This window comes from Zea mays, chromosome 7 (genome assembly GCF_902167145.1).
Source record: "Zea mays cultivar B73 chromosome 7, Zm-B73-REFERENCE-NAM-5.0, whole genome shotgun sequence".
NCBI classification, from domain to species: domain Eukaryota; kingdom Viridiplantae; phylum Streptophyta; class Magnoliopsida; order Poales; family Poaceae; genus Zea; species Zea mays.
In genome coordinates this window covers 179,098,788-179,125,632 of record NC_050102.1, presented here as the reverse complement: position 1 = coordinate 179,125,632, position 26,845 = coordinate 179,098,788, and the positions used below count along the sequence as shown (strand labels likewise).

At 43.0% G+C, this 26,845-nt stretch overlaps 4 protein-coding genes across 6 annotated transcripts; 2 read left to right on the top strand and 2 right to left on the bottom strand.

Moving 5' to 3' along the window:
- The first annotated feature begins 889 nt into the window (after positions 1-889).
- Positions 890-6,345, top strand: LOC100217127 (Tetratricopeptide repeat (TPR)-like superfamily protein). Its single transcript, NM_001350710.1, has 7 exons — positions 890-2,327; positions 3,226-3,551; positions 3,638-3,822; positions 3,920-4,090; positions 4,552-4,752; positions 5,404-5,652; positions 5,742-6,345. Exons 1-7 carry the CDS (start codon positions 1,120-1,122, stop codon positions 6,186-6,188), a joined length of 2,787 nt encoding a protein of 928 aa, NP_001337639.1. The 5' UTR covers positions 890-1,119; the 3' UTR covers positions 6,189-6,345.
- On the bottom strand, positions 6,307-9,624 carry LOC100192694 (P-loop containing nucleoside triphosphate hydrolase superfamily protein). 3 transcript variants are annotated; one of them, XM_008652630.3, is made up of 8 exons: positions 9,379-9,624; positions 8,802-8,929; positions 8,599-8,730; positions 8,264-8,502; positions 7,895-8,153; positions 7,290-7,469; positions 6,877-7,032; positions 6,307-6,779 (listed from the first exon to the last, which is right to left on the bottom strand). In XM_008652630.3, the coding sequence occupies exons 3-8, from the start codon at positions 8,599-8,601 to the stop codon at positions 6,603-6,605; spliced, it is 1,014 nt and encodes a 337-aa protein (XP_008650852.1). In that variant the 5' UTR covers positions 8,602-8,730; positions 8,802-8,929; positions 9,379-9,624; the 3' UTR covers positions 6,307-6,602. The 3 variants fall into 3 exon arrangements, with proteins under 3 accessions (XP_008650852.1, NP_001337642.1, NP_001131369.1); NM_001350713.1 differs by lacking the exon at positions 8,802-8,929 and having other exon boundaries at positions 6,451-6,779; positions 9,379-9,493; NM_001137897.1 differs by lacking the exons at positions 8,802-8,929; positions 9,379-9,624 and adding an exon at positions 9,010-9,201 and having other exon boundaries at positions 6,472-6,779.
- A 1,100-nt stretch (positions 9,625-10,724) lies between these two features.
- On the bottom strand, positions 10,725-13,633 carry LOC100285884 (uncharacterized). Its single transcript, NM_001158774.1, has 4 exons — positions 13,453-13,633; positions 12,320-12,512; positions 11,663-11,702; positions 10,725-11,116 (listed from the first exon to the last, which is right to left on the bottom strand). The coding sequence occupies exons 2-4, from the start codon at positions 12,500-12,502 to the stop codon at positions 11,055-11,057; spliced, it is 285 nt and encodes a 94-aa protein (NP_001152246.1). The 5' UTR covers positions 12,503-12,512; positions 13,453-13,633; the 3' UTR covers positions 10,725-11,054.
- A 118-nt stretch (positions 13,634-13,751) lies between these two features.
- Positions 13,752-19,186, top strand: LOC100282783 (uncharacterized). Its single transcript, NM_001155689.2, has 9 exons — positions 13,752-13,978; positions 14,450-14,571; positions 14,738-14,819; positions 15,199-15,334; positions 15,477-15,604; positions 15,676-15,766; positions 16,111-16,181; positions 17,958-18,107; positions 18,884-19,186. Exons 1-9 carry the CDS (start codon positions 13,898-13,900, stop codon positions 18,917-18,919), a joined length of 897 nt encoding a protein of 298 aa, NP_001149161.2. The 5' UTR covers positions 13,752-13,897; the 3' UTR covers positions 18,920-19,186.
- The last annotated feature ends 7,659 nt before the right edge of the window (positions 19,187-26,845 follow it).

The following is a 26,845-nucleotide window of genomic DNA, read 5'->3' as shown; positions in this document are numbered from 1 at the left end:
CAGGCCCTCGACGACTGTGCAGCAAGGGGTGGTGTTGGGTTGTTGGCTACGCCATGGCATTAGTGAACAACATTTAATGTTATTAATGATTGTTTAGTCACTTGTTCCAAACAAGTGGTGACTAAAATTTTCACTTTGTTTTAGTTTTGTAAATCCAAACAAGTACATAATCTAGCTTAAATAAGTTGAGAGATAAATAAGCAACACATGTGTTTCCCTTCTAGATTATATAAGTTGAATTATGGTGGAATGGTAGGATAGTAAAATATCACTTTGAGATCACAAATAAGCTAAAATAAGCTATCTAATACTAACTTATTTTAGTCTATTTGTCGTCCTAAAGTGATATTCTACCCTTCCACCACAGTCCAATTTAAATAATCTAGGATGAAAACAAACACACCCTTATTAGGTGGATTATGTAATCTAGATATCTAGATTATAATAATCTATAAGCAGGTCAATATGTTCTTATATATTTAATAAGTTAAATTATATAATCCTGAAAGTAAATAAACATGGCCTAAGATAAATCATGTATGTTTTTCTACGTGATTGCATTGCAACATTGGTTGCCTTATTGAAGATCTATCCTAGACCTTGTATATTCATATAAGTTGACTTGTTATTGTGTTGGTCTTTGTTTGATGGCTAATGGATGAGCGAGATCGATTGTTTGATGTGGGAAATCAGATGTCTATTTTGCACTTGATAATTTGAAATAGAAAGAGTACGCCGGCCGGAAGTATCGATCGAAAAGAGCCCAAAACCACCCGGCCACCTGCGCTTGGTCTCGGGCCTCGTTAATTCCCCAAATCACCTCCATCTTCCAAGCCCGCGCCGCTTGGGCCTGGTCCGCAGAGTCCACCTCCATGCTCTCCACTGTCGCCTGCGAGACGCCCACCTAGCAGCGACGCCACTGGGGCCGCCCGCTCCATCGCGTCGACGTCGAGGACGCCGCGCCGCCAATCACCGCCCCGCTCCCTCCTCTCCACCGCTTACAATCCCCAGAAGGCGGTCGCCGGTCTCCCCCTCGCGCCCTACCCGCCTCCATCGCCTGCTAGCGCGCCAGGCCGGACTCTTAAACCCTAGCGAGGCTCGGCCAATCCCCGCGTCAGGATGCCGTCAGCGTCGGGTCCGGTGGCCGTGGCGTCGGCGCCGGCGCCGGTGAAGTCCGCACCGTCCCTGGCCGTCGGGATCTCGCCGGACTTGTACCCAACGGAGGACGACCTGCCGTACGAGGAGGAGATCCTGCGGGAGCCCTTCAAGCTCAAGGGGTGGTGGCGCTACCTCGTGGCCCGCGCGACCGCGCCGTTTGCCAAGCGCGCCGTCATCTACGAGCGCGCGCTCAAGGCGCTCCCGGGAAGCTACAAGCTCTGGCACGCCTACCTCCGCGACCGCCTCGACCACGCGCGCCCGCACCCCATCGACCACCCGGCCTACTCCTCCCTCAACAACACATTCGAGCGGGCGCTGGCCACCATGCACAAGATGCCGCGCGTCTGGGTCCTCTACCTCACCTCGCTGCTCGACCAGCGCCTGCTCACGCGCGCGCGCCGCGCCTTCGACCGCGCGCTCCGGGCGCTCCCCGTCACGCAGCATGACCGCATCTGGCCGCTGTACCTTCGCCTCGCTTCGCTTCCGGCCTGCCCCGTCGAGACGTCGCTCCGAGTCTTCCGCCGATACCTCCAATTTGACCCCTCCCACGCTGAGGACTTCATCAATTTCCTCATATCAGCCAACCACTGGCAGGAGGCCGCCAACCGTCTAGCTTCTGTGCTCAACGACGACGGGTTCCGCTCAGTTAAGGGGAAAACGAGGCACCAGCTCTGGCTTGAGCTCTGTGAGATCCTCACCAAGCACGCTGATGAGGTTGCTGGCCTCAAGGTGGACGCCATCTTGCGTGGTGGGATACGCAAGTTCACTGATGAGGTCGGCAAGCTGTGGACCTCACTGGCTGATTACTATGTCAGGAGAGGCCTTTTTGAAAAAGCTAGGGATGTGTTTGAGGAGGGTGTTTCTTCAGTGGTTACCGTCAAGGAGTTCAGTGTGGTGTTTGAGGCATATACACAGTTTGAGCAGAGTATGCTTGCGGCAAAGCTTGAGGCTGCTGAGGAAGAAGGGGCTGAGGATGAGAACGAGGGAGGGGGCAGGAAGAGTGGGATGGATAAGTTATCGAAGAAATTCCTCAATGAATTCTGGTTGAACGATGAGGATGATACTGATTTGAGGATGGCAAGGTTTGAGCGGCTGTTGGATCGCAGACCAGAGCTTCTTAGCAGTGTGCTGCTGCGACAGAATCCACACAATGTGGAGGAATGGCACAGGTGTGATCTGCTATAACACCTGAACTTTATTGGTTGTGCTGTCTAGGCAGATTTATCACCTGGATGTGTGCAGATTGAGCTAGCAATTGTGTATCACAGTCAACTGTTAATGTTTCTGAGGGATTGTTCAGTTTCTGGCACCCTTTGAATGCATGCCCCCACCCCCCACCCGACCCACCCAATAATTTTCATTAAGATGTTTGTCAGAATTTTAGACAAGCTAGGATATCAATCTTCTGGATTGTAGGTTACTACTTGATACATCAATCTTAATTGGAAAATTCGTGATGAACCAATCAACCCATTCCACAGAATTACAAGCACGCAAAACTTGCAACATTGTGCTCCCTCTTTTCAAAACTAAGTATGCTGTAAAATCAACTCCCTCAGTTCCCAACTTATAGTTCACTTTAGCTTTGCCCGAAGTCAATTTGGTTCAGTTCAATTCTCCATGAAATGTCTTGATAGTGCATTTATCCCCTCAGTTCCCAAATTATAGTTCAATTTAGCTTGAACCAAATTCAATTTGGTTCAGTTCAATTCTCCATGAAATATGTCTTGATAGTGCATCTATTTGGAATTGTAGTACTTACTTTGTCAAATTTAGAGAATTTTGATTTAATACAAAACTAAAGTGGACAATAATTTCGAACAAAGAGTGCTATTGTATGAGTTAATTGGGTATTTTAAGGCATGGACATGTGGTTGTAAGTGTCACAGTTTCTCTATAGCTGGGAAAATTACTGATTCTTTAGTGATTGCAAGTGGCTCAGATCTCCTTTAAATAATTATGTCGTGAGATGTAAACATGTAGTGTGCTACTAATTCACATTACCATTTCCTTTTGTTCTGGTTTGATGGATTGGCTAACAATGCAACAATATGTCAATATGTGCAGGAGGGTGAAACTCTTTGAAAAGGATCCTGCAAGGCAAGTAGCGACATATGTTGAGGCCGTGAAAACTGTAGACCCAATGAAGGCAGTTGGGAAACCACATACTCTGTGGGTGGCATTTGCAAAGATGTATGAGAAACACAGTCGTCTAGATAGTGCTGAAGATATCTTCAAACGGGCTACTCAAGTTAATTATAAGGCAGTTGACCATTTAGCTAGTATCTGGTGTGAGTGGGCAGAGATGGAGTTGCGCCACAACAATTTTGACAAGGCTATTGAACTGATGAGGCAAGCAACATCAGAACCCTCTGTTGAGGTTAAGAGGCGGGGTATAATTTATGCTGTTAGATCTGTGTTATTTCTAAATTTTCCTGTATTTTACAGAACATTCATGCTAACAATATGATTGATGCAGCTGCTGCTGAGGGGGATGAGCCTGTCCAAATGAAAGTGCACAAATCTTTGAAACTGTGGAGCTTTTATGTTGATCTGGAGGAGAGCCTCGGAACCTTAGACTCTACCCGTGCGGTTTATGAGAGAATATTGGATTTACGAATTGCCACTCCACAGATAATTCTCAATTATGCATATCTCCTCGAGGTAATATCTTTCTCCAAATTCAGCATGTTTTACGTTTCAAATAGGATCTTTTAATGTATCTTTTAATATTCTGTCTGCTACTGTTCTCTCACAACAGGAGCACAAGTATTTCGAAGATGCATTTAAAGTGTATGAAAGGGGCGTGAAAATATTCAAGTATCCCCACGTTAAGGCCATCTGGGTGACCTACCTTACAAAGTTTGTACATAGATACAAGCGAAGCAAGTTAGAGCGAGCAAGAGAGCTTTTCCATGAAGCTGTCCAACAGGTATGTAAAATTTCACCCATGCTTTGTTTTACGCGCAATGTGCTCCTCACAATCATATTCACCACTTTTTAGCATCATCATATGGGCATGCATTGAAAAATTCATAGAAAAAGTCATGTATCAAGATGTTTTAGCTTTTCTAGATACATTGATTTTACTATGCATCTAGTCATGTATCTAAATACATAGCAAAAGTCATGTATCAAAAAAAGACAAAACATCTTATAATTTGGAATGGAGTGCAATTTAAGCACCATGGCAAGTTTTTCAATTCCAAATTACACTTGATTCTGTGCTTCTTCTGGAACCATGTGTCCCTCAGCTCCTGTTGTAGTATGTCATATTATTCCTCACTCTTGATTTACTTGTTTGAGTCACTGTTACCTGCATGCAACTTTGGATTCTTGAGGAAGTTACTTTCAACTTCTTGCTTCTGTACTTACACTATTTATTGTGATCAGGCTCCTGCAGAGGAAAAGAAGCCCCTATATTTACAATGGGCAAAACTGGAGGAAGACTATGGTCTTGCAAAACGTGCTATGAATGTATATGATGAGGCTGTAAGAGCTGTTCCTAACTCTGAAAAAATGGCCATGTACGAAATCTATATAGCACGCGCTGCCGAACTCTTTGGTGTTCCAAGGACAAGACAAATATATGAGGTAAGCATATTATCCTTTTCCTTGGGCTTGTGATTGATGCCTTATAGTTTTTGTCTACAATTGATGTACTATATCATTTTTTAGATCAGTTTTTGTTTCAACACATCATTATAGGAAAGAAATTGATATGCATCTGACATCTGAGTTCTTTAACGCTGTTTTTTTACTATTATTTGGTAACTGGATGGATTAATATATATGTTTCTTGATTCTTCTATAGTGACACTAGCAAGCCCGTCTTCTGCTTTTGATTGCTGTCTTGTATTTGTTTTACTTGTTAGGGCATGTTTGTTTGGGATTATAATCTGCCCAGATTATATGATCTGAGTAGATTATAATCCCAAACAAACAACCCCTTAGACTGGCTGTGTTATACTCTTATCCTAGGATCTAGTTTTACTAGCTACTACAACATTTTACCAAATGAAAAATGTGAGCTGGCTAAGGGCCTGCCCCCCCCCCCTCTATTTTACTAATTATTAACGACATGAATGAATACATGTCTTGCGTTCCCACTGGCCATCTTGATTTTATTGTGCATTCCATACTCTAGATTGAACCTGGTTGTCTCTTCAATATTTGCAGATGTTTTGCTGATGACTTATAGTTCGATACTGACTTTTCCTGCTATCTTTGTTGTCACATTTGCAGCAAGCAATTGAATCTGGCCTCCCAGACAGAGATGTGCTGACAATGTGCATGAAATTCGCTGAGCTAGAGAGAAGTCTTGGGGAAATCGATCGTTCGCGTGCCATCTATGTGCATGCATCCAACTATGCTGATCCAAACAATCCTGACTTTTGGAAGAAGTGGAATGATTTTGAGATTCAGCACGGTAACGAAGATACATTCAGGGAGATGCTTCGTATCAAACGCACAGTGGCTGCTAGCCGCAGTCAGGTATGCCAGACTTATCAACTTAATTTGCAGTTTGACATGAACATGAATTATTGTGTCACAAATTAACACCAACTTATAACGTTATGCAGACACATTTCATACTGCCAGAGTACTTGATGCAGAGGGATCAGAAGTTAAACCTGGACGAAGCAGTTGACACTCTGAAGCGTGCTGGCGTCCCTGAGGACGAGATGGCAGCTTTGGAAAGGCAACTGGCTACCGGACCATCTACTGCCCCACCAGCAGCACCAAGCACTGCCCCAGCCTCTGCTAACAGGATGATGAACTTTGTCAGTGCTGGAGTAGAGGCCCAGGTCGAGAGCAGCAGGCAACAGGCTGCTAACAATGAGGACATTGAGCTGCCCGATGAGAGTGACGATGAGGAACCCGATGTCCAAATTGCGGAGAAGAGCGTTCCTGCTGCGGTATTTGGTGAGCTCGGCAAGAGAGCTGCCGAGAACAATGAGGAAAGCTCAGGTGCCCAAGGGAATGAGCAGCTGGGCGCCCTCGAGAGGATAAAGAGACGACGCCAATAGTCTGCCTCTGCTAAGATGAGAGCCCATGTGTGCACCATGACATCCGTACGATCTTTAGCGATGTTGTACTTGTAAACATTTTTTCGAGTGGAATTTTACTCCTGTGCAAAGCATTTACGTAAGTTGTTCGGGGGTATACCCGCTGCTAATATGATGCCGAAACGTTATTATCTTTGGTCCAGAATTGTCTGATCTGATAGTCAGAAGCCAGCTATTCTTGGCCGCAATCTTATTGGCAGTCGTAATAACAATACAAAAAAAAGGAGAAAACTAGGAATATTTTCTACGATTCCATCTGCACTTGTGATCGTCATCTGTTGTCTTCATGCCTTGCTCTTTACAAACTCATCTGTACAAAAGAATTCTAAAGCATGTTTGCAACTACAACTCCAAATGCGAATAACCTGCCGTCCATCACTTGGCATAATCTGAACCATCAAGGAAGTGAGCAAACTCTGTCCCGTTCAGTTTGCTGCTAACTTCCTCCCAGTTCTTGACAAGGTCCGGAAGAGGCCTCGTGTGAATTTTCACCTGCCGGCTCATCAGCCTCCTCACCGGGACCCTGAGGAACTCTTGCACCCGGGATAATGCCTGCGTGCCCGAAACAAGAGATGCCATTGATATTAGTTAACCCAAGCACGTAATAATGGATTTTTTTTTCAGTAGGACATCTAATTGTGTTCAGTACATTGCTGTTGCTGATTATATCCTCATAATAGAGGATCATGTGCCGCGTACTCTTGAAGTGGTCCAAGCAATCTCTGATGGCCTTCTCGATGTTTCTGATGTTTGTAATTAGAGTCGACGTATCCAGATGTGGTTTGAATTTTGCTAATATCTCAGCCTGCACAAAATGAACTGCACTAATCAGAAAAGAAGTTGAGGTGTAGTATCAGCTTAGATGTAGTTTCTCTTTTCCCCACCAGTGTCTAATCAAAACCACAAATCTGCCATAAAATAAGTGATGTAGTATGTACTAAGCCACAACTCATGCATGTCAAATGAGATGTGGACAGCACTATGCTCAAAAGGATATATGGGACCAACAGAACAAAGCTATGGCAGTAAACGTGTTTGAAACTGTTTGTGCATCGAAGGTACCTCTTCTTTTGAGTGAACATGAGACTTGTGAGTTCCATTCAACTGCTTTGCATCTTTGTCATAGTCGTTGGCCAGCACAGATACAAGCCTGCGCAATGTGTTCCTCCTGAACAGAAATATCACGGAGACACCCTTCTTGTTCAAATAACTAACTATATCTTCAGGGTTTTCCAAAATTCCCTGGAAAAAAACACAATGCTGGAAGTTATGGCCAGGCACATATTTAACATATGGTAGGCATAAACATAACTCCAATCATTCTGATAAAAATGAGCATAACAAGGTCATCATTGTTAAGTGTTAACGAGCTTGGATGGTGAATTTTGCTTAGTACAGAGTTTTAAGAACTGCAACCGTAGGCATGTTAGTAGTTGGCACATAGGTCATAGCTTTGAGAAAAACATCCATATATGCAGTATGACAGAGTTGGATTATAGCTACAATTCTTTAAAAAAACCAAACTTTTGGTAAGGAAAATAAATCATATATAGGTTTGCCCAGGTTCCACCCACTAGAACTGTAGTTTATAGGCTAGTAACCACTGGCACAGACTCCTCATGTTATGCTGTTTCTTTTTTCCATTTAGAAAGCAATAGTTAAAGTACCTGATTAAGCATCCACTTCAGTCCAAATGCAGCTGTGCACTCATTCTTAGCGGCGCTGGTGAGCCAGTCCAAATTATACAGCGTATCAAGCGTTTGTAAGATAGACGATATATTTTCTCTTCTATCCATTCTGTTAAAGATTTCGCCATTGGAACTAATGTTAGGGTGACTATTCATCAAGGTCTCAAACCATCCACTTCCCGATCTTTGCATAGACACGATTACAAAGAACCGAACAGGAGTACACGAGCACTCCCCCCTGCAGCAGAAAGACAAAAAATATCAACATCAGCCACAAAATATACTGTACTACATAATTGAGGAATGCAAAGATTTTATATCTCCTCACAGTCAAGTGGTGGATCTTACCTGCTATAACTTGTAGGTTTTGGAAAGTGCACATAACTGAGCTCCTCATACGGCACATAAGGCTTTCTGCAAATATCGTCCCTTTGTTCTTCTCGACTATTCCCCTCTCTGTTGTTCTCTAGCGTTATCTGATTGAAGGAGAGATAGCATACATAGAAACCAAATGTCGCGATGAAGAAAACGAAGACTGGCCGTGGCAGAATTGGTGCTCCCTTGGAACTCTTAAGTGAATAAGGGTGCTGCAGGCGCAAACACAATTTCTAATGATCAGGCATTGCTGCTACCAGCAAGTATTGGGCACAGGTGAAATGTAGTCCAGGAGCACTGTGCTATACCATTTTCTGCTTGCAGCAGATGACTAGTGTCTAGGCTGATTTCTTGTTCTCCCACTTGAGCGCAGCGAGGAAGCATGTTTAGTCCTAATTGGCATCAGAAGCTCACCATGGGCCAGCGCGTCACAGTGCATCCTGGTAAACCAGATACAGATTTTACCGCCAGTCAGGCGTCACTGCGTCAGCTGCTGATAAAAGAAGCTCACCATGGGCCAGCGTAGTTGCCAATGCAGCGCTAATTGCAAATCTGGTTCAAGTAATGATGCTGAACAGAGTATACCAGCAACAAATAGTCCCAAAAGGTTGCGAGAGAAGAAAAAAAGCAAACGAGACCCTGAAATAGGATTCAGTAGAGACAGTAATGAGGGAGGCGAGGAGCAGATGAGAACCAGCTCCACTAAATGCGGGAATAACCTCTCATCAAAGCTCGCGACGCGGAGAAACCTAAGCAGCCGACAGAAATCCCTGGTGGGATTGCAATTTGCAACTCCGAAATGGCGAAGAACCCCCCGCGAGAAGAAGGGAGAGAAGATCCGAAGGCGGCTGGTTTTATACTCGAGGTGAGTGAGATTCAGCTCTAGAAGCAAGCCGGTCCCCAGAAACCCCAGCAACCAGAGGAGCAAGAGCAAAGCCAAGGTTCGGGTGCGAAGAATCACGAAGGTCCCCGCAGATGAGAGGAGCCTCAAGCAAGAAGAGACAGCTCTAACTCCCAAGTCCCAACAGCGAGATCACGTGAGCAACCTAACACGCGTCGCGGCGGAGGCGGGGAAGAATGGTCGTTACCTGCTTCGTCAGCTGGAGGCCGGAGCGCGGACTTCGACTTTGCCCGGCCTCGACCTCTCCTCGGATGTCGGATCCCGCTCTCACTCACAAGTCACAAACAAGAACAGGAGAATCGGGAAAAAAAGACGGTGCCGTAGGAATGCCTCTCGATCTCCTTCTTCAAGATGGTTTGAAACGTGGGCAAGGCCGCTTTCTTCTTTTCTTTTAAACTCAAAAAGCGCAAAGCGAACGAAAGCGAGGAGGGGCCATGGCATGGCATGGAATGGAGAGATGAACGAGTGCGTTTGCTGAACCTGGTCTTCGTGGACCATTTGCAAAAAAAATAAAAAAATAAAAAACCAGAAGAGGCTACCAATTTCTTCCGTTTGACTTTGGCGTCGACCAGGACGCGTACTCGGATCAAATTGCCTATGCTTAATTCTTGTTGTTCTGGAGTTATATAGACGGGTAATTTCTGTGGTTACTCCGCTCGTACTTGACTTATTTATTTATCTTCCGCTTCTTTGTTCGTTAAAAGGGCGCCTTAGTTAATTCCGATTTGACCGTTTTGTTTCTTTGTTCGAAACCATCCAGACCCCTTTAAGAACACAAAATAAAATTTACAAAAGCCATGTAAAAAATTTGTAGGAACCCAGTTTATTTTTTTTAGAAAAAAATATTCAAAACGGTGAAAAAAACATCCCGTGTCCTAAAGAGAAGCTTAACAATTTGGTCCTCTTTTGTTGAATGGGCGTGGGCGCGTGGCGTATGCAGGGGTGTGCATGTAGTTGAATTGTTATGCTCGTTTGGATGTCGAGGCCATGAAATTGAATTAGAGTGATAAATCATGGAAAAATATTGTGGATCACAATGTTTATTTGACTGTTCATGGGGAACACACACGGACAGCAACGCTGACTTCAGTTTGAGTAGGACGTTCCGTACGCGTCGTCTGCGTTCAAAACTTAATATGCAAGCAAAAAACAAACCCTCAGCGTTGAGTTGTTCAAAAAGTTGCTACTACCAAATCAAAAGCTGAAGCTCCTGAGAAGTCGCCTCTGTCACTTTCGCAAGAACTTTTGCAATCAAACGGCAAATTAAAAAACTTGTAGAACGGAAAGGGTGGACCAAAGTAGGCAACAATTCTGCCAAATTATGAAACTGACTTACAAAGGCAAAAAAAAAAAAAAAGAACCATTAATGTAAGAGCAGACGAAATCTGTCCAAACATTCACTAAAATTTTGCCCTGAGAAAGAGAAACCACAAGCCCAAAACTGTCGTCGTAATCTTGTGGCGCCAACCAAACGCGTTGCCCATTATGTGACCGACAGCGCAGTTGAATCGAGCAATGGGGCCAACCAGGAATGCCAGCAGCAACAGCGAGTGCATTAGGTGATGAAGGCACAGATGGATTCGCATACAACAGCTGGTACAAAAAAGGACAATTAGGTGCGCTCTGATCCCAACACCAAGACAGACACCAGTAGGTACAAGAAGCACGGCATCAGTTGGAGCGTCAAATCAAAGCTTAATATCATCCACAACGGTTGTTTGGGATCTCACATAAAAGATTTTCTTTTTCCTCCCAAAGGGACAAGCAAGCCACATCCCAGATTCTAGAAGAACCAGCATAGAGCGACGGTCCACTCCAAGAACGCGCAGTGGTCCCTTTGTAGAAATGATGGACTAATCTTTATCATGATGATGACATGAAATCCTCCGGCCTAGCGATGAAAACTTCCTCAAACTCACCGTCATCTGGTGAAGGAACAGAAATTACAGTCAGGAACTATCAGACCGAAAATGAAATAGCTATAGAAAGGGTAACCCACGGCGGAACAAGGAAAGCAAGAAGCTGCATTGAGTAGGTTGAGTTTTTAGAAAAGGACTAGCATCATGCATTCACTTTATTTAGAATAGGGACAACCTGCTGTTATGCTATGATAAACCACTTTGCAATCATAGATTCTTCTTAGCTTATTATTAACATAGAAATGAGGGAAAATGTGTAAATTTCTGCTAGAGAAAGAATGGCATCAGCAATAATATGGTTTGGTAGGTCAAACCCGCAGTCCAGAAGACAGATCAAGCTGCTGACTAGTGAATGATGACCTAAGACATAATATAAGGTATTTTCTACAAATGTAAACAGTTGCTGGGCAATAATCATAACCATCGAGTGGTATACTAAGAGTAAGCAAAAAAGAAAAGAAACATTAATAATGCAAAAGGCACTACCTGAAAGATAAGGAAAATAAAAAGTAGGCAAAAACCCATTAACAATTCAGCAAGTGAGCACGATACCTTTTCTTAGTGCCAATGCAACAATGGAATCGTTATCCACCTGAACAAGTATAAAAAAAGAAAATATCACGCAACTGGTAAAATGCAATAAACAAGCTGTGGGTTTAATCTTCAAAGAAAACCGATATGCTAAGGCTACACAAACTAAACTTAATGTGACTGAAAAAATAAATATCTGCATTAGCAAGCAGACTTCACTTATAGATGTTCTATGAGAATAATGAGACTGCACATTAGGCTAAGACCCCGTTTGTTTCCCTTCATTTTGAGGAATTAGAATCTAACTAATGGAATAGACTACTTTTTAGAATGTGATATTCCACAACTTTCTAAAGTTGATACATAAGCCTGTCTTAAATTCATGGAGTGAAAGATGAAAATTGATTTTATAGATTTGCATGCTACTTTTCCAATGTACAACTTATAGCACACTCTTCTACTTACTTCTCTATAGCATAAGTGTAGTGTATAACTATCTCATATGATTTAGGATAATATACAAATATATTACATATACAAATATATTAACTTAATTAGTTCGTGTCTAAATTATGATTATTAGAATCGAATTCAATTCCAACGAAACAAACGGGGCCTAAACAGAATCATCTTAGGAATAATATGTAAAGAAGCAGAAGCAGCTAGATGTAGGGGTACCTTTTGATCTGCCAAAGTCTTTGAGTCTTCAAGCACATCACTGCTAGGCCACAAGACCAACTGCTGACTACTAGGAGGTTGATCTATCAGCGAGTGCAACTTCTGTTTGATGCTCAAAGCTGTCTCTGTTGGTTCACATTGAATGAAGTAGGTACTCTTGTTGCGCTTCACTCGGATATACATGTTTGCAAGCCTGCACCGCACGGGATGCCTAAAAGTCATCAGTACACAGATAAGACGGAACCAGCAACAATAGGAAATATCTCTGCTTCCCTGAAACAATATTCGCTACTCCAGGAGCTGGAAAGTAGTAGCACTATAGTGATAAGCGTACTATATCTTAGGTGCTGTTTGATTCACCTATTTATTTGTAACGTGAACGGTAATAGATAACATTAAAAAACCATGTTTGTTTAAGTCCGTAATAACACTAGAAACTAATACCGTCTTATTCAAACTTGTTACAGCCGGTAATCGAACGTGAATCATTACAATTACCATTTATGTTACATTTCGTGAACCAAACCACACCTTAGTAACTAATACCCTAAAAATTGCTGAGGGCAATGAAAGCCAATGGTTGCATTGGACATGGATTATGTAAAAGGGCTAGGTAGGTGTTTGGTTTAAGAAATGAGCTAGTCCATCATCTTCTCACTCCTCACTATTTTTGTTTGGTTTGTGGAATGGAATGAGTTGATCCATCACCACCTCATTCCTCATAGTTAATTAGTTAGTACTAATATGAAGAATAGGGTCATCCCACCAAATTTGAGGAATAAACCCATGATGCACCACCTCAATTTGGATGTAGTGATTCCTTAAACCAAACACCCCCTAAATGAGCGGATCAATCATGCATACAAACACCCAGTACGCTAGAAAAAGGTACAAATAAATAACCATAGTGAAAACACAATAGAACAAACATAACAGGCACCGTGAACTGCCCTAAAATCATCAAATTATACTCGATCCCCAATGGTTCTTGAAGCAAAGTGACTACACAATACTCCGTAACGGGGAAGACCTATGCGCAAGAACTGCCCGCGGAGACCCCAGCTACTCTCGTACACCAACGAACGGAACACACAACAGTTGGTCAGATCTGCGAGCCGGGAAATGAGACGCACCCAGCGGATCGTCGATCTGTATTCCCCTGTGGTGGGACGCCGGTCGGAGGAGCCGACGGCGGACGCGCGCGTTGACGAGCTAGACGCCGAGGAGCCGGGAGACGGAGACGAGCCGCGGCGGATGGCTGGAAGCGAGGCCGAGGGTGGGGGAGAAGGGAAAGGATGCTGCGCTATTCAGCGCATTGGGCTATTGGGCCTGTCATTGTGCTTAGGAATTCCTTGTGCTTACCTTCGCTACAAATAATCAAAGTGGGCCGGCCCAGTACTCAGTCTCGGCTTCTTCGTTTTCCTTCGCCCGACGCGGCCGCCGCCGTTCCCGCTCGGTCCCGGGGTTCCGTAGGGGCAGGCGTCCTATCTTGCCCTAGTGGTTACCTTCCAGGGGCACCGCGTGCTGGTGGAGGTCTCCAACGGTAGTGTCCGTGGAAGACAGTTACTCGGCGCCGTCATGGCGGCGGCCGGTGGCGGAAGGGAAGCCACCACATCCGGCTGTGGTCTCAAGCGCCGCTACGCACCACACGACCAGGAGGTTCGCATTCTTCCTTTTCTTCTTGTGACACTGCTGCTTCTAGTATTTGCTCGCCTGCTATCAACGCATCACGCATGAATGTTTGTTGTACTAGAAATGTTAGTCTGACTGATGCTACACACTGCGCATGACGTTGCGTTCGACTTGCTAGTGGGGAGAGGAGTCCATCATAACATTTAGAAGTAAAAATTGAATATCAAGGGATTTTCTCCCCCTCAATCCTCTCCAATTCCCTTGTCACCAAACCAGCCCTTAGAAGTACAAATGACCTTCTCCGCAATATCAAAAACCCACAAGTAACTGGTCCACTAACTGGAAATCCGTCGCAAATTGAATTGAGGGGTTGCAAGTAACAACATAATGCGGCAATTGTCAACCAATAGAGCTGAGTTGACGACACATTGGGGTAGCGAAGAAATTTTGTACTACTGAATCACGGACTGTTTTCCATCCATGATATAATACACACAGGAGGAGACGATGAATCAAGATCAGCCTTCTAAGGAAGATCGGTGTGGGCGAATTTGGAGTGGGATCGACTTGCTCAAGGACGTCACTGAAAACAAGCATGTCCTACCTACTGGACTTGAAGGGTACTTCTACCTTGAACATATACATACTCATGCCTTCTCTGTTCAGTCTTCATCTCATATTTGCTATGTTAACACCCTCGTTTATATTACTTTTTGTGATTAATATGATCCTAGTATCATTTGTGACCTTTCATTTTTTTGAAGCATGTGGTCTTTCAATTGACAGCATTGACAGACTTCTTGGGGGCGGGCTGCGCCAAGGTCAGCTCACAGAGGTTACTGGACCATCATCTTCTGGTAAAACACAGGTGAGAAGATGAGTTATCTTTTTATACACACTTAAAATGCTCATGGTTACGGCAACGACTGCTATGCAAGCAGTGCTTCTGTGCAAGCGTGCAAGCAAACCATCTGATCCATTAGATCGTGATCCAACCGTAAGTCACATTTAACACTTAAACCCTTCCACCACCAGCTCAATAATCTTTATAAAAAAACCCCTAACAAACCAGTGGTTGTATCTGTGGTTGGATCGTAATCTAATGGATCAGATGGTTTGCTTGCACGTTTGCACAGAAGCACTGTTTGCATAGCAGTCGTTGCCCATGGTTACTGCTTGGAATGATTTTGTTGGAACTATTATGGGCTAAATCATAGTCATGCTCTTACATATATACCATTTTTCAGGTTTGTCTACATTCTGCTTCACATGCTCCAGTGAAGCATACGGGTGTGGTTATGTACTTGGATACTAGTAATTCTTTCTCTCCTAGTCGTATTGCCACCATAATTGATGGAACTAACGACCTATCTGATCAAAAAGGTAGACAATCAACCATATGTCTAGCCTACTCTTGCCTTTTGTCATTCTTTGAGTTCTCATAATTTATTTCAATTCTCCAGCAGTTTCTTGGCAAAAGTTTTACCATATGTTTTATATATAGCTTAAGATCTACAGTAATCAGGTTTTGACTTGCTGTCTAAGGAGAGGCTCAAGACTGTGATGCAAAGCATCATCTGCGAGTCTGTGTTTGATATATTTGGTATGTTTGAAGTACTACATCAACTTGAAGTTTCTCTACTGAATGAAAAGGTATGAGTGAAGTATTGCATATGGTTTCAGATTTCTTGTCAAATACTTCTCTCACCTGGCACGTGTAACAGGTAATAGGTGATGGCAGGAGAATTTGCTTACTTATAATTGACTCAATATCATCCTTACTTGCTCCCATTATTGGAGGCAAGTATCCACAAGGTACCGCCTTCATAGCCTTATCTACAATCCTCCCCTTTTGGCATGACATAAGTTGTACATTAGCACTGCATGCATACAGTAAATCAGACTTTATGTAGTGATATTGAGAGGTTGAGATAAATTAGATATGATTCTGTGAGTTTGGAACTGAATCGGATCGGTGCTTATGCAAGATAGCTTATGAATTTAGTATAAACTTAATAATAATATCTACGGTGCAACTGCTAATTTATAATTTTAGCTGGTCATAAATTGAATTCCCTGTTATTGCTTCCTAAGAGGAAGGCATCCTTAATTCACAGCTTTTGGCTCTTTTCTCTGAACCTGTATTAATAAACTGACAGGGCGATCGATGATGATATCACTGGCGATGATCCTAAAGAAGTTAGCCTATGAGCATAATCTAGCTGTTCTGGTAATTTTTTTGAACCCCAGTTTTTGGTAAGCATTCATGGAATGCTAATTGCATGCTCTGAAATGAGCATGTTTGGAGCAATTGAGACTAGTTCACTTGGTGTAGCACCACTTAGATTCAAATTCAACTCTTTGGGTTGAAAGTTGAAACTGCTTGTTAATATGAATATACCTTTTTTAAAAAAAATCTATCATTTTGATTTGTCATGGGTATACAATATATGTATTCAGTTTATTTGTCAAATTTGTCATGCAACTATGCAATCTTGACTCAGTAATACTCTTGTTTGCATGCATGGAGAAAATAGGAACTGATATCGTGGTGATTATCTTGAAAATGATGCTGAATAATATAACACCTGAAATTGCACGCTGAATATTGTTTGACCTTATTCAATAGGCTGAATTTATATGGTGTTTGGTCTTGAATTTGCATGATGTTTGATCTGAAGAAAAGTACATGCAAATAAATTGCGCTTTCAGGTGCTTGGTCTTGAATTTGTATACTACCTTCCACTCCTTAAACAGTTCAACATGGCCAAGCATGCAGAAAGCTGCTTACTTTTCCATTAAAGAATAAAACATCAAAGTTCAGAGAAAATCACACGAACAAATGAGATTACATACGGGCTGTTTAAACATAAAAGTGACAACCACAAAACAGCTGTCTGTAGTTAATTTCTGTAATCTGCACCTGCATAACACCACAAGGCTCCTTTCTCTAAAATGGTTCTAGTTACCAGCCACACATTCGTCCCATTAAAAACAGTCATTATGATGTTTCCAAATTTGTGAAGCAACTAGAATAAACAAATAATTGAGCCCCTTAATTACTTGTCAACTTGTTTAAGATCTTGGCTCCACCATGAGCAGAAAGGTGTAGAGTTCAGCTCCTGTTGCAGACCCCAGCCAGTGGAGAACGACAATCCATGCTTGCCTAGAGAAGACACATAAAATCAGCAAGTGCTGCATAGTCTCATCCCTTTGATCGCATAATGCACAGCAGTTGGGGTGCGGTAGTTTACATTTGGCAAACCTATCTGTTGTCCAACTGTGATTGTGAATGGCCAAGAATTTGCGGTGCAAAGAAACCCAAGGTTTCTAAGTACACTCCCATGGAGCAAACCTATATTGTGGCCACAAAGAAAGCGATATAGGCTGCTTTGGAGGAGCAGCAACAAGATTTTGCCAAATTCCATATTTGATGGTTTTGTCATGGGTGTCCATTGCTAATGTACTTCGTGGGAATCAGGCCACAAAAAAATATGTTGCAGTTTCTTGTTTCCCTACTCCATTTTCCCTGATCTGAAGTCTGAACTAGCTACCAGTTAGCTCCAAGTATTTGAGTGAGGAAGGTTCCAAGGATGGACCAATACATAGATTTTGTTCTTCAGTCTTCACGATTTTCTTGTAATAAAATGTACCAATGACCTGAAAACCATGGTGTAAAAGAAAACCAATGACCTAAAAAATGGTGAACATCATATGCCAAGAACGATTACCTTCCATATATATCAATTTAGGATATACCATCACTGGATGATTGGTGACTCAATGAATACCGAATACCACCTCTGGTTTAGCATTTGAAATGGAAGTTTATGTTACCGCTTGGCTTCCTGTATTCATTCATAAACTATTTCGCTTAAACAATTGGTTTTACGAATCGATTTGAATCAGACAGCAAACGTATTTTGGTGAACACTGCCAATTCTGTAAACAAAAGTTTTTTTTTCTTAAGTTCATTCATTGAGTTACTCTTTTGCATTGAATCCAGGTGACCAATCATATGGTTTCAGCTGGCAATGGTGCTGTCAAGCCTGCTCTTGGTGAGAGCTGGAAATCTGTTCCACATGTCCGCCTGATGATATCTCGTGAACATAGTAGTAATATCTGCACGGGAACTGTGCTGAAGCACACACTACTGGTATTTCCTCTGGCGATTCAATTATACTTCTATCTTTCATTGCAGCAGCAGTAATGCTTGTTGTCGAAGTAGAACTTGCATGGGTAATAACTAATAAATCAACAGTACCGTTTTGTTGATAAACAGATAAATTGTCAGGGTGCTAAAACACACACCATGAGTATTTTCCTGGCTATTTGGTTAGGCTGATTTGGTGACCCAGGATCATGGGAGGATTGGAGGTGATTGAGGGGGAAATTAGTTTATTTCTCGCTCAATCCTCTCCAATCCTCCTGTGATCCTCTTGTCACCAAATCAACCCTTCATTGCCGCATCAGACATGCTTCTTGTCCCTGCAGAACTTCCGCGGAGAAACCACTAGTACCTTTTTGTTAATAAGCAGATAAAATGTCCTTATGTGATTTTTGGAATCATCATTTTCTATACCTGAATGATTGCCTCTATTGTTTTGTATTTGTTCTTTTTTGAGCAACCTTGGCTCCTTAGGGCTTGTTTGGATACATAGAGATTAGAGTGAATTGAGGGACATATAATCTCTTGCTAGTTAAAACTGATTATCAATGGATTATATGGCCATCAAACCTCTCAAATCCCCATGCATCCTGGGTCTTTTACTGACAAAGATGGTATTGAACTCTTGTGTGGGGTTTGCTGTCACGTGACAGACAGGAGGTGGTTTTGGGGGTAGTTGGGGCAACAGAATGTCGCTGCCTTCATTCTTTTTTCCGTGGCCTTTGACATCGTTTGTTTTTTATAACCTTGTTGCTAAATTGCAGGCTTCTGGCCGTACTGCAAAATTCGTGCTGCCCTGATAACCTTTCAGACGAGGTGATGATAAGTTGCCGTTAAGAACTGATAGACGATTGATGGTTCATACTCTAAGAACCCACGGCGAATGTCTTCTCTGTTCTTCTTGGTTGTACATATACGGTGTATGTAGTGTATACTAAGTTGTTGGAGTAGCCCTTGCATTTTATTTTCCTTTTGCAACAAATGGTCAAATGTATCTTATCACATGATAAAGTACATCTTATGTTGTTTTGTGCATGCTTGGTTGGTTACTAGAGATTGCAACGGAGAAATCCCCGTCGGTGAATAGCTCTCCATCCCTATCCCCGTAAAGAAAAAATTTCCTCGTGAGGATCTCCACGAATGCTCGCGGGGGCATTTCTTCCCCATCACCATTCCCCGTGGAGATAAATCTTCGACAGTGATTTCTGTCCCTACTTAAATTATAATAAGAACATGTTAATTGTTATTAATATAAAACATTATCATGTATACATATTGTCATATATATACATCAAAATAAACACATTTGTAGCATTAAGTGATCTCTCGATAATGTAATTATTTATTTTTATCATTAACTAGTACACGAAAATAACATCACATGAAAGTGGGCTGAGATACTTCACGAGTTCTGCCTTTTTTGTCCTTCACTTGCCAAATAATTATGTCCATCCTCTCAATTATTTTTATTTTTTGCAGGTTTATATGATCGCAAAACTTATCCAATGATCAAACCATAATGCATATGCGTACTTTCTGTCCTAAAATATTTGATCTCCACGCTACCCAAAACGTCTCTTTTAACACACATTTCACGCTTTCCAATACATTTTTTCTCAATACATTTATATCTCTAGTCTTTGAGGAATATTTTAGGGTCTGATTGGGAACATAGTTTCTCAAAATCACAGTTTATAATACCATAGTTTAATGTATGTCATAACATAATTATAATATATTTAATATTAGTCCAATCCAACATCTGTTTGGAGACACAATATTTTACTTGTAGTATAGAAAAAGAGAAGATTGTAGCTACATGCAAGCAAAACAAAACTTTGGTGTACCCAAAAATATCGTGGTATTAGCAAAACCATGGTTTAAAATACATAGTTATTCTATGTACTCTTGAATGTTTTTTGATCTAAAATATCATAACATGCTCAAATATCATGGTATTGTCTTGGAATTAAGAAAATATCGTATTCCCAAACATGACCTTAGTCTTTTGATTTACATTTATTCTAAAACGTCTTCCAGTATGAGCATGCTTTGTATTATCGTATAGGTTTGGAATAAATACACCTGAATGAACAATTCGTATACATGTGTTTCATCTAATCTATCGAAGGCATGGTGCATGGACACTGCGGTATCATCAAGTCCACAAGTAGTGTCCATGCACCATGCCCATCCGAACCGGCACGGTTCTAGTGAAGCCCGACCCGTTAGGCATGGTTAAAAACCAGGTTGGGTCTGACAGGGCCATAGGCTTGTTTCCCTGAACAGGCACCGACACACTACGAGATTAAACAGGATGGGTTGACCCGTAAGCACGAAAAAACGAGCCAAAAAGCACGTTTTAGTAAAAAAATGGGCCAAGCGGGCCAAGCACTAAATGGTTCGTGCTGGGCCAGCACGTCATGCTTGATTCTCTGTCTGGGCTCGATCCGCTCATTCACGTCGACCGGCTTAGCCTGTTTTAAGCAGGTCGGGCCGGGCTCGTAGCGGGTCAAAAAAAACGTGCTTTCAGGCTTCGCCCTTGTTGTACATCTATATTCACAAGGCCAAAACAGAACATAAAAGCTTGAATGAGCGAAGGAATGTAGGAGTCTTTGTTTGATTCCTGGCACAAAAGGCAGTGCGAACGGATGAATATCAAAAGCACTGCGGCACCATCCAAACCCACAAGGCCAAAAACACATAATGAAGGCTATAAAGCTAGAATGAATGAACAAATGTAGCGGTCTTACACCTCTTCCACTATAGAATGTCCAAGTCTAGCTCCATTTACATAGAAGAGTAGATTACTTCCTTAGGAGAGAATCATGTTAACACCATAGAAGAGGAGGAGATAGGCTGATAGGGATTAGATTGGAACTGAGAACTGGAGAGGAGAAGGCAGCGAAATGACGTCTCAGCCTTGTGTATTCTTATGTTCTGATTTTTTATAACGAGTTTGAAAGGGAATTAGGCTTACACCTATTTCCTAATTAATTTTGGTGGTTGAATTACCCAACACAAATAATTGGAATAACTAGTTTGCTCTAGTCTATAAGTTATACAGGTACCAAAGGTTCACACTAAGCCAATAAAAAGACCAAGAAATGGGTTCAACAAAGAGAGCAAGGGATAACCGAAGGCTGCCCTGGTATGGCGCACCGGACTGTCCGGTGCACCAGGGGGCTCCAAGCTGAACTGCTCACCTTCAGGAATTCTCAGAGGCGCTTCGCTATAATTCACCGGACTGTCCGGTGCACCACCGGACAGTGTCCGGTGCCCCAGGGGAGAGCGACTCTGAATTCACCAGCTTCGGGAATCCGCTCCGCTATAATTCACCGAACATGTCCGGTGCACACCGGACTGTTCGGTGAGCCAGCGGAGCAACGACTACTTCGCGCACAACGGTCGACTGCAACGCATTAAATGCGCGCCTGCGCGCGCAGAGGACAGAGCACGCGCGGGTGGCACACCGGACAGTCTACAGGACTTGTCCGGTGCGCCACCGGACAGCCAGGCGGGCCCACAAGACAGAGCTCCAACGGTCGGAACCCAACGGCCAGGTGACGTGGCGCCATGCGACAGCAGCCTCCACCAAACGGCTAGTTTGGTGGTTGGGGTTATAAATACCCCCAACCACCCCACATTCAAGTCATCCAAGTTTTCCACCTTCCAACTACTTACAAGAGCTCTAGCATTCAATTCTAGACACACCCAAGTGATCAAATCCTCTCCAAATTCCACACAAAGCTTTAGTGATTAGTGAGAGAGATTTGCTTGTGTTCTTTCGAGCCCTTGTGCTTGGATTGCTTCTTTCTTTCGTTCTTACTTGCGAACAACTCAATTGTAACCGAGACAAGAGACACCAATTGTGTGGTGGTCCTTGCGGGGAAGTTTGTTCCCGTTTGATTGAGAAGAAGAAGCTCACTCGGTCCGAGGGACCGTTTGAGAGAGGGAAAGGGTTGAAAGAGACCCGGTCTTAGTGACCACCTCAACGGGGAGTAGGTTTGCGAGAACCGAACCTCGGTAAAACAAATCCTTGTGTCACACTCTTTATTCGCTTGCGATTTGTTTTGCGCCCTCTCTCGGAGTCGTTTATATTTCTAACGCTAACCCGGCTTGTAGTTGTGATTAAGTTTGCAAATTTCAAATTCGCCCTATTCACCCCCCTCTAGGCGACTTTCAATTGGTATCAGAGCTCGGTGCTTCATTAGAGCCTAACCGCTCGAAGTGATGTCGGGAGATCACGCCAAGAAGGATATGGTGACCGACGAGAAGGCCGCTACAAGCCACGGGAAGGCTCCATCGGGAGAATCCTACAACAAAGGGAAGGGGAAGGAAAAGGAATCCCCTTCACACAAGCCGCGTCGGAGCGGTGACAAGAAGAAGAAGATGAGGAAGGTGGTCTACTACGAGACCGACACCTCATCGCCATCCACCTCCGGCTCCGACGCGCCGTCCGTCACTTCTAAGCGCCATGAGCGCAAGAAGTTTAGTAAGATCCCTTACGCTATCCTTGCATTCCTAAACATACGCCTTTACTTTCCGTCCCATTAGGCAAACCACCAACCTTTGATGGTGAAGATTATGCTAGGTGGAGTGATTTGATGCGATTTCATCTAACCTCACTCCACAAAAGTATATGGGATGTTGTTGAGTTTGGTGCACAAGTACCATCCATAGGGGATGAAGATTATGATGAGGACGAAGTGGCCCAAATCCAACACTTCAACTCCCAAGCCTCAACTATACTCCTCGCCTCTCTAAGTCGAGAGGAGTATAATAAGGTGCAAGGGTTGAAAAATGCCAAGGAGATTTGGGACACGCTAAAGACCGCGCACGAAGGAGACGAGGTGACCAAAATCACCAAGCGAGAAACGATCGAGGGGGAGCTTGGTCGCTTCCGACTTCGCCAAGGGGAGGAGCCACAAGACATGTACAACCGGCTCAAAACCTTGGTGAACCAAGTGCGCAACCTCAGGAGCAAGAAATGGGATGACCACGAAATGATTATGGTTATTCTTAGATCACTTGTTTTCCTTAACCCTACACAAGTGCAATTAATTTGTGGTAATCCTAGATACACACTAATGTCTCCCGAGGAAGTGATAGGACACTTTGTAAGCTTTGAGTTGATGATCAAAGGCTCAAAGAAAATCAACGAGCTTGATGGCCCCTCCACGTCTGAAGCACAACCGGTCGCATTAAAAGCGACGAAGGAGAAGGAGGAGGAGTCTACATCAAGTAGACAACCAATCGACGCCTCAAAGCTCGACAATGAGGAGATGGCGCTTGTCATCAAGAGCTTCCACCAAATCCTCAAGCAAAGGAGGGGGAAGGACTACAAATCCCGCTCCAAGAAAGTTTGCTACAAGTGTGGTAAGCCCGGTCACTTTATAGCAAAATGTCCTATTTCTAGTGACAGTGACAGGGGCGACGACAAGAAGGGGAGAAGAAAGGAGAAGAAGTACTACAAGAAGAAGGGCGGCGATGCCCATGTTTGCCGGGAGTGGGACTCCAACGAGAGCTCCACCGACTCCTCCTCTGACGAGGACGCCGCAAACATCGCCGTCACCAAGGGTCTTCTCTTCCCCAACGTCGGCCACAAGTGCCTCATGGCAAAGGACGACAAAAGGAAGAAGGTAAAATCAAGATCCTCCACTAAATATGAAACCTCTAGTGATGATGAGAATGCTAGTAATGAGGAGGATAACTTGCGCATTCTGTTTGCCAACCTAAACATGCAACAAAAGGAGAAATTAAATGAATTGATTAGTGCCATTCATGAGAAGGATGATCTCTTGGACACCCAAGAGGACTTCCTTATTAAAGAAAACAAGAAGCATGTTAAGGTAAAAAATGCTTATGCTCTAGAAGTAGAAAAATGTGAGAAATTATCTAGTGAGCTAAGCACTTGCCATGAGACTATTGACAACCTTAGAAATGAGAATGCTAGTTTAATTGCTAAGGTTGATTCAAATACTTGCAATGTTTCACTTCTCAATCTTAGAGATGATAATGTTGATTTACTTGCTAAGATTGAAGAATTAAATGTTTCTCTTGCTAGCCTTAGGATTGAAAATGAGAAATTGATTGCTAAGGCTAAAGAACTAGATGTTAGCAATGTTACAATTTCCGATCTTAGAGATAAAAATGATATATTGTGTGCTAAGATTGTTGAACTTAATTCTTGCAAACCCTCTACATCTACCACTGAGCATGTCACTATTTGCACTAGATGTAGAGATGTTGATGTTAATGCTATACATGATCACCTTTCCATGATTAAACAACAAAATGATCATATAGCTAAATTAGATGCTAAAATTGCCGAGCATGAACTAGAAAATGAAAAATTTAAGTTTGCTCGTAGTATGCTTTATAATGGGAGACGCCCTGGCATTAAGGATGGCATTGGCTTCCAACAGGGAGGCAATGTCAAACTTAATGCTCCTCCTAAGAAATTGTCCAACTTTGTTAAGGGCAAGGCTCCCATGCCTCAGGATAACGAGGGTTACATTTTGTACCCTGCCAGTTATCCTGAGGACAAGATTAGGAGAATTTACTCTAGGAAGTCTCACTCTGGCCCAAATCATGCTTTTATGTATAAGGGTGAGACATCTAGTTCTAGGCAATCAACCCATGCAAGATTGCCTAAGAAGAAAACTCCTAAGGCATCAAATGATTCTAGCATTTCATTTAAAACTTTTGATGCCTCTTATGTCTTAACTAACAAATCCGGCAAGGTAGTTGCCAAGTTTGTTGGGGGCAAACACAAGGGTTCAAAAACTTGTGTTTGGGTACCCAAAGTTCTTGTTTCTAATGTCAAAGGACCCAAAACAGTTTGGGTACCTAAAACCAAGAACTAAACTTGTTTTGTAGGTTTATGCATCTGGGGGCTCTAGTTGGGTAATCGACGGCGGGTGCACGAACCATATGACAGGGGAGAAGAAGATGTTCTCCTCCTACGAGAAAAACCAAAAGCCCCAAAGAGCGATCACATTCGGGGATGGAAATCAAGGTTTGGTCAAAGGACTGGGTAAAATTGCTATTTCACCTGACCATTCCATTTCCAATGTTTTTCTTGTAGACTCTTTAGATTATAATTTGCTTTCCGTATCTCAATTATGCAAAATGGGCTACAACTGTCTTTTCACAGATGTAGGTGTTACTGTCTTTAGAAGGAGTGATGATTCAATAGCATTTAAGGGAGTGTTAGAGGGTTAGCTATACTTAGTAGATTTTGATAGAGCTGAACTCGACACTTGCTTAATTGCTAAGACTAACATAGGCTGGCTCTGGCATCGCCGACTAGCACATGTTGGAATGAAGAATCTTCATAAGCTTCTAAAGGGAGAACACATTTTGGGACTAACAAATGTTCATTTTGAGAAAGACAGGATTTGTAGCGCATGCCAAGCAGGGAAGCAAGTTGGTGCTCATCATCCGCACAAGAACATCATGACGACTGACAGGCCACTCGAGCTCCTACACATGGACCTATTCGGCCCGATAGCTTACATAAGCATCGGCGGGAGTAAGTACTGTCTAGTTATTGTGGATGATTACTCTCGCTTCACTTGGGTGTTCTTTTTGTAGGAAAAATCTCATACCCAAGAGACCTTAAAGGGATTCTTGAGACGAGCTCAAAATGAGTTCGGCTTAAGGATCAAGAAAATTAGAAGCGACAACGGGACGGAGTTCAAGAACTCACAAATCGAAGGCTTCCTTGAGGAGGAGGGCATCAAGCATGAGTTCTCTTCTCCCTACACGCCACAACAAAATGGTGTAGTGGAGAGGAAGAATAGAACTCTATTGGACATGGCAAGGACCATGCTTGATGAGTACAAAACTTCGGATCGGTTTTGGGCCGAGGCGGTCAACACCGCCTGCTACGCCATCAACCGGTTGTATCTACACCGAATCCTCAAGAAGACATCGTATGAACTCCTAACCGGTAAAAAGCCCAACATTTCATATTTTAGAGTCTTTGGTAGCAAATATTTTATTCTTGTTAAAAGAGGTAGAAAATCTAAATTTGCTCCTAAGACTGTAGAAGGCTTTTTACTAGGATATGATTCAAACACAAGGGCATATAGAGTCTTTAACAAGTCCTCTGGACAAGTTGAAGTTTCTTGTGACATTGTGTTTGATGAGACTAACGGCTCTCAAGTAGAGCAAGTTGATCTTGATGAGATAGGTGATGAAGAGGCTCTGTGCATCGCGTTAAGGAACATGTCCATTGGGGATGTGTGTCCTAAGGAATCCGAAGAGCCTTCAAATGCACAAGATCAACCATCCTCCTCCACGCAAGCATCTCCACCAACTCAAAATGAGGATGAGGCTCAAGTTGATGAAGGAGAAGATCAAGAAAATGAGCCACCTCAAGATGACGACAATGATCAAGGAGGAGATTCAAATGATCAAGACAAGGAGATGAAGAACCAAGGCCGCCACACCCAAGAGTCCACCAAGCAATCCAACGAGATCACCCCGTCGACACCATCCTCGGCGACATTCATAAGGGGGTAACTACTAGATCTCGTGTTGCACATTTTTGTGAGCATTACTCTTTTGTTTCCTCTATTGAGCCACACAGGGTAGAGGAAGCACTACAAGATTCGGATTGGGTGATGGCGATGCAAGAGGAGCTCAACAACTTCACTAGGAATGAGGTATGGCATTTAGTTCCACGTCCTAATCAAAATGTTGTAGGAACCAAATGG

Coding starts and splice junctions, on each gene's coding strand:
- LOC100217127 (NM_001350710.1), top strand. CDS start 1,120: ATGCCGTCAGCGTCGGGTCCGGTGGCCGTGGCGTCGGCGCCGGCGCCG. Junction 2,328..3,225: donor AATGTGGAGGAATGGCACAG/GTGTGATCTGCT, acceptor CAATATGTGCAG/GAGGGTGAAACTCTTTGAAA. Junction 4,091..4,551: donor TCCATGAAGCTGTCCAACAG/GTATGTAAAATT, acceptor TATTGTGATCAG/GCTCCTGCAGAGGAAAAGAA.
- LOC100192694 (XM_008652630.3), bottom strand. Junction 8,154..8,263: donor AAACCTACAAGTTATAGCAG/GTAAGATCCACC, acceptor TTTCTGCTGCAG/GGGGGAGTGCTCGTGTACTC. Junction 7,033..7,289: donor ATGTTCACTCAAAAGAAGAG/GTACCTTCGATG, acceptor CATTTTGTGCAG/GCTGAGATATTAGCAAAATT.
- LOC100285884 (NM_001158774.1), bottom strand. CDS start 12,502: ATGTATATCCGAGTGAAGCGCAACAAGAGTACCTACTTCATTCAATGT. Junction 11,703..12,319: donor AGACTTTGGCAGATCAAAAG/GTACCCCTACAT, acceptor ATACTTGTTCAG/GTGGATAACGATTCCATTGT. Junction 11,117..11,662: donor TGCATTGGCACTAAGAAAAG/GTATCGTGCTCA, acceptor TTCCTTCACCAG/ATGACGGTGAGTTTGAGGAA.
- LOC100282783 (NM_001155689.2), top strand. CDS start 13,898: ATGGCGGCGGCCGGTGGCGGAAGGGAAGCCACCACATCCGGCTGTGGT. Junction 13,979..14,449: donor ACGCACCACACGACCAGGAG/GTTCGCATTCTT, acceptor TAATACACACAG/GAGGAGACGATGAATCAAGA. Junction 18,108..18,883: donor TGCTGAAGCACACACTACTG/GTATTTCCTCTG, acceptor GCTAAATTGCAG/GCTTCTGGCCGTACTGCAAA.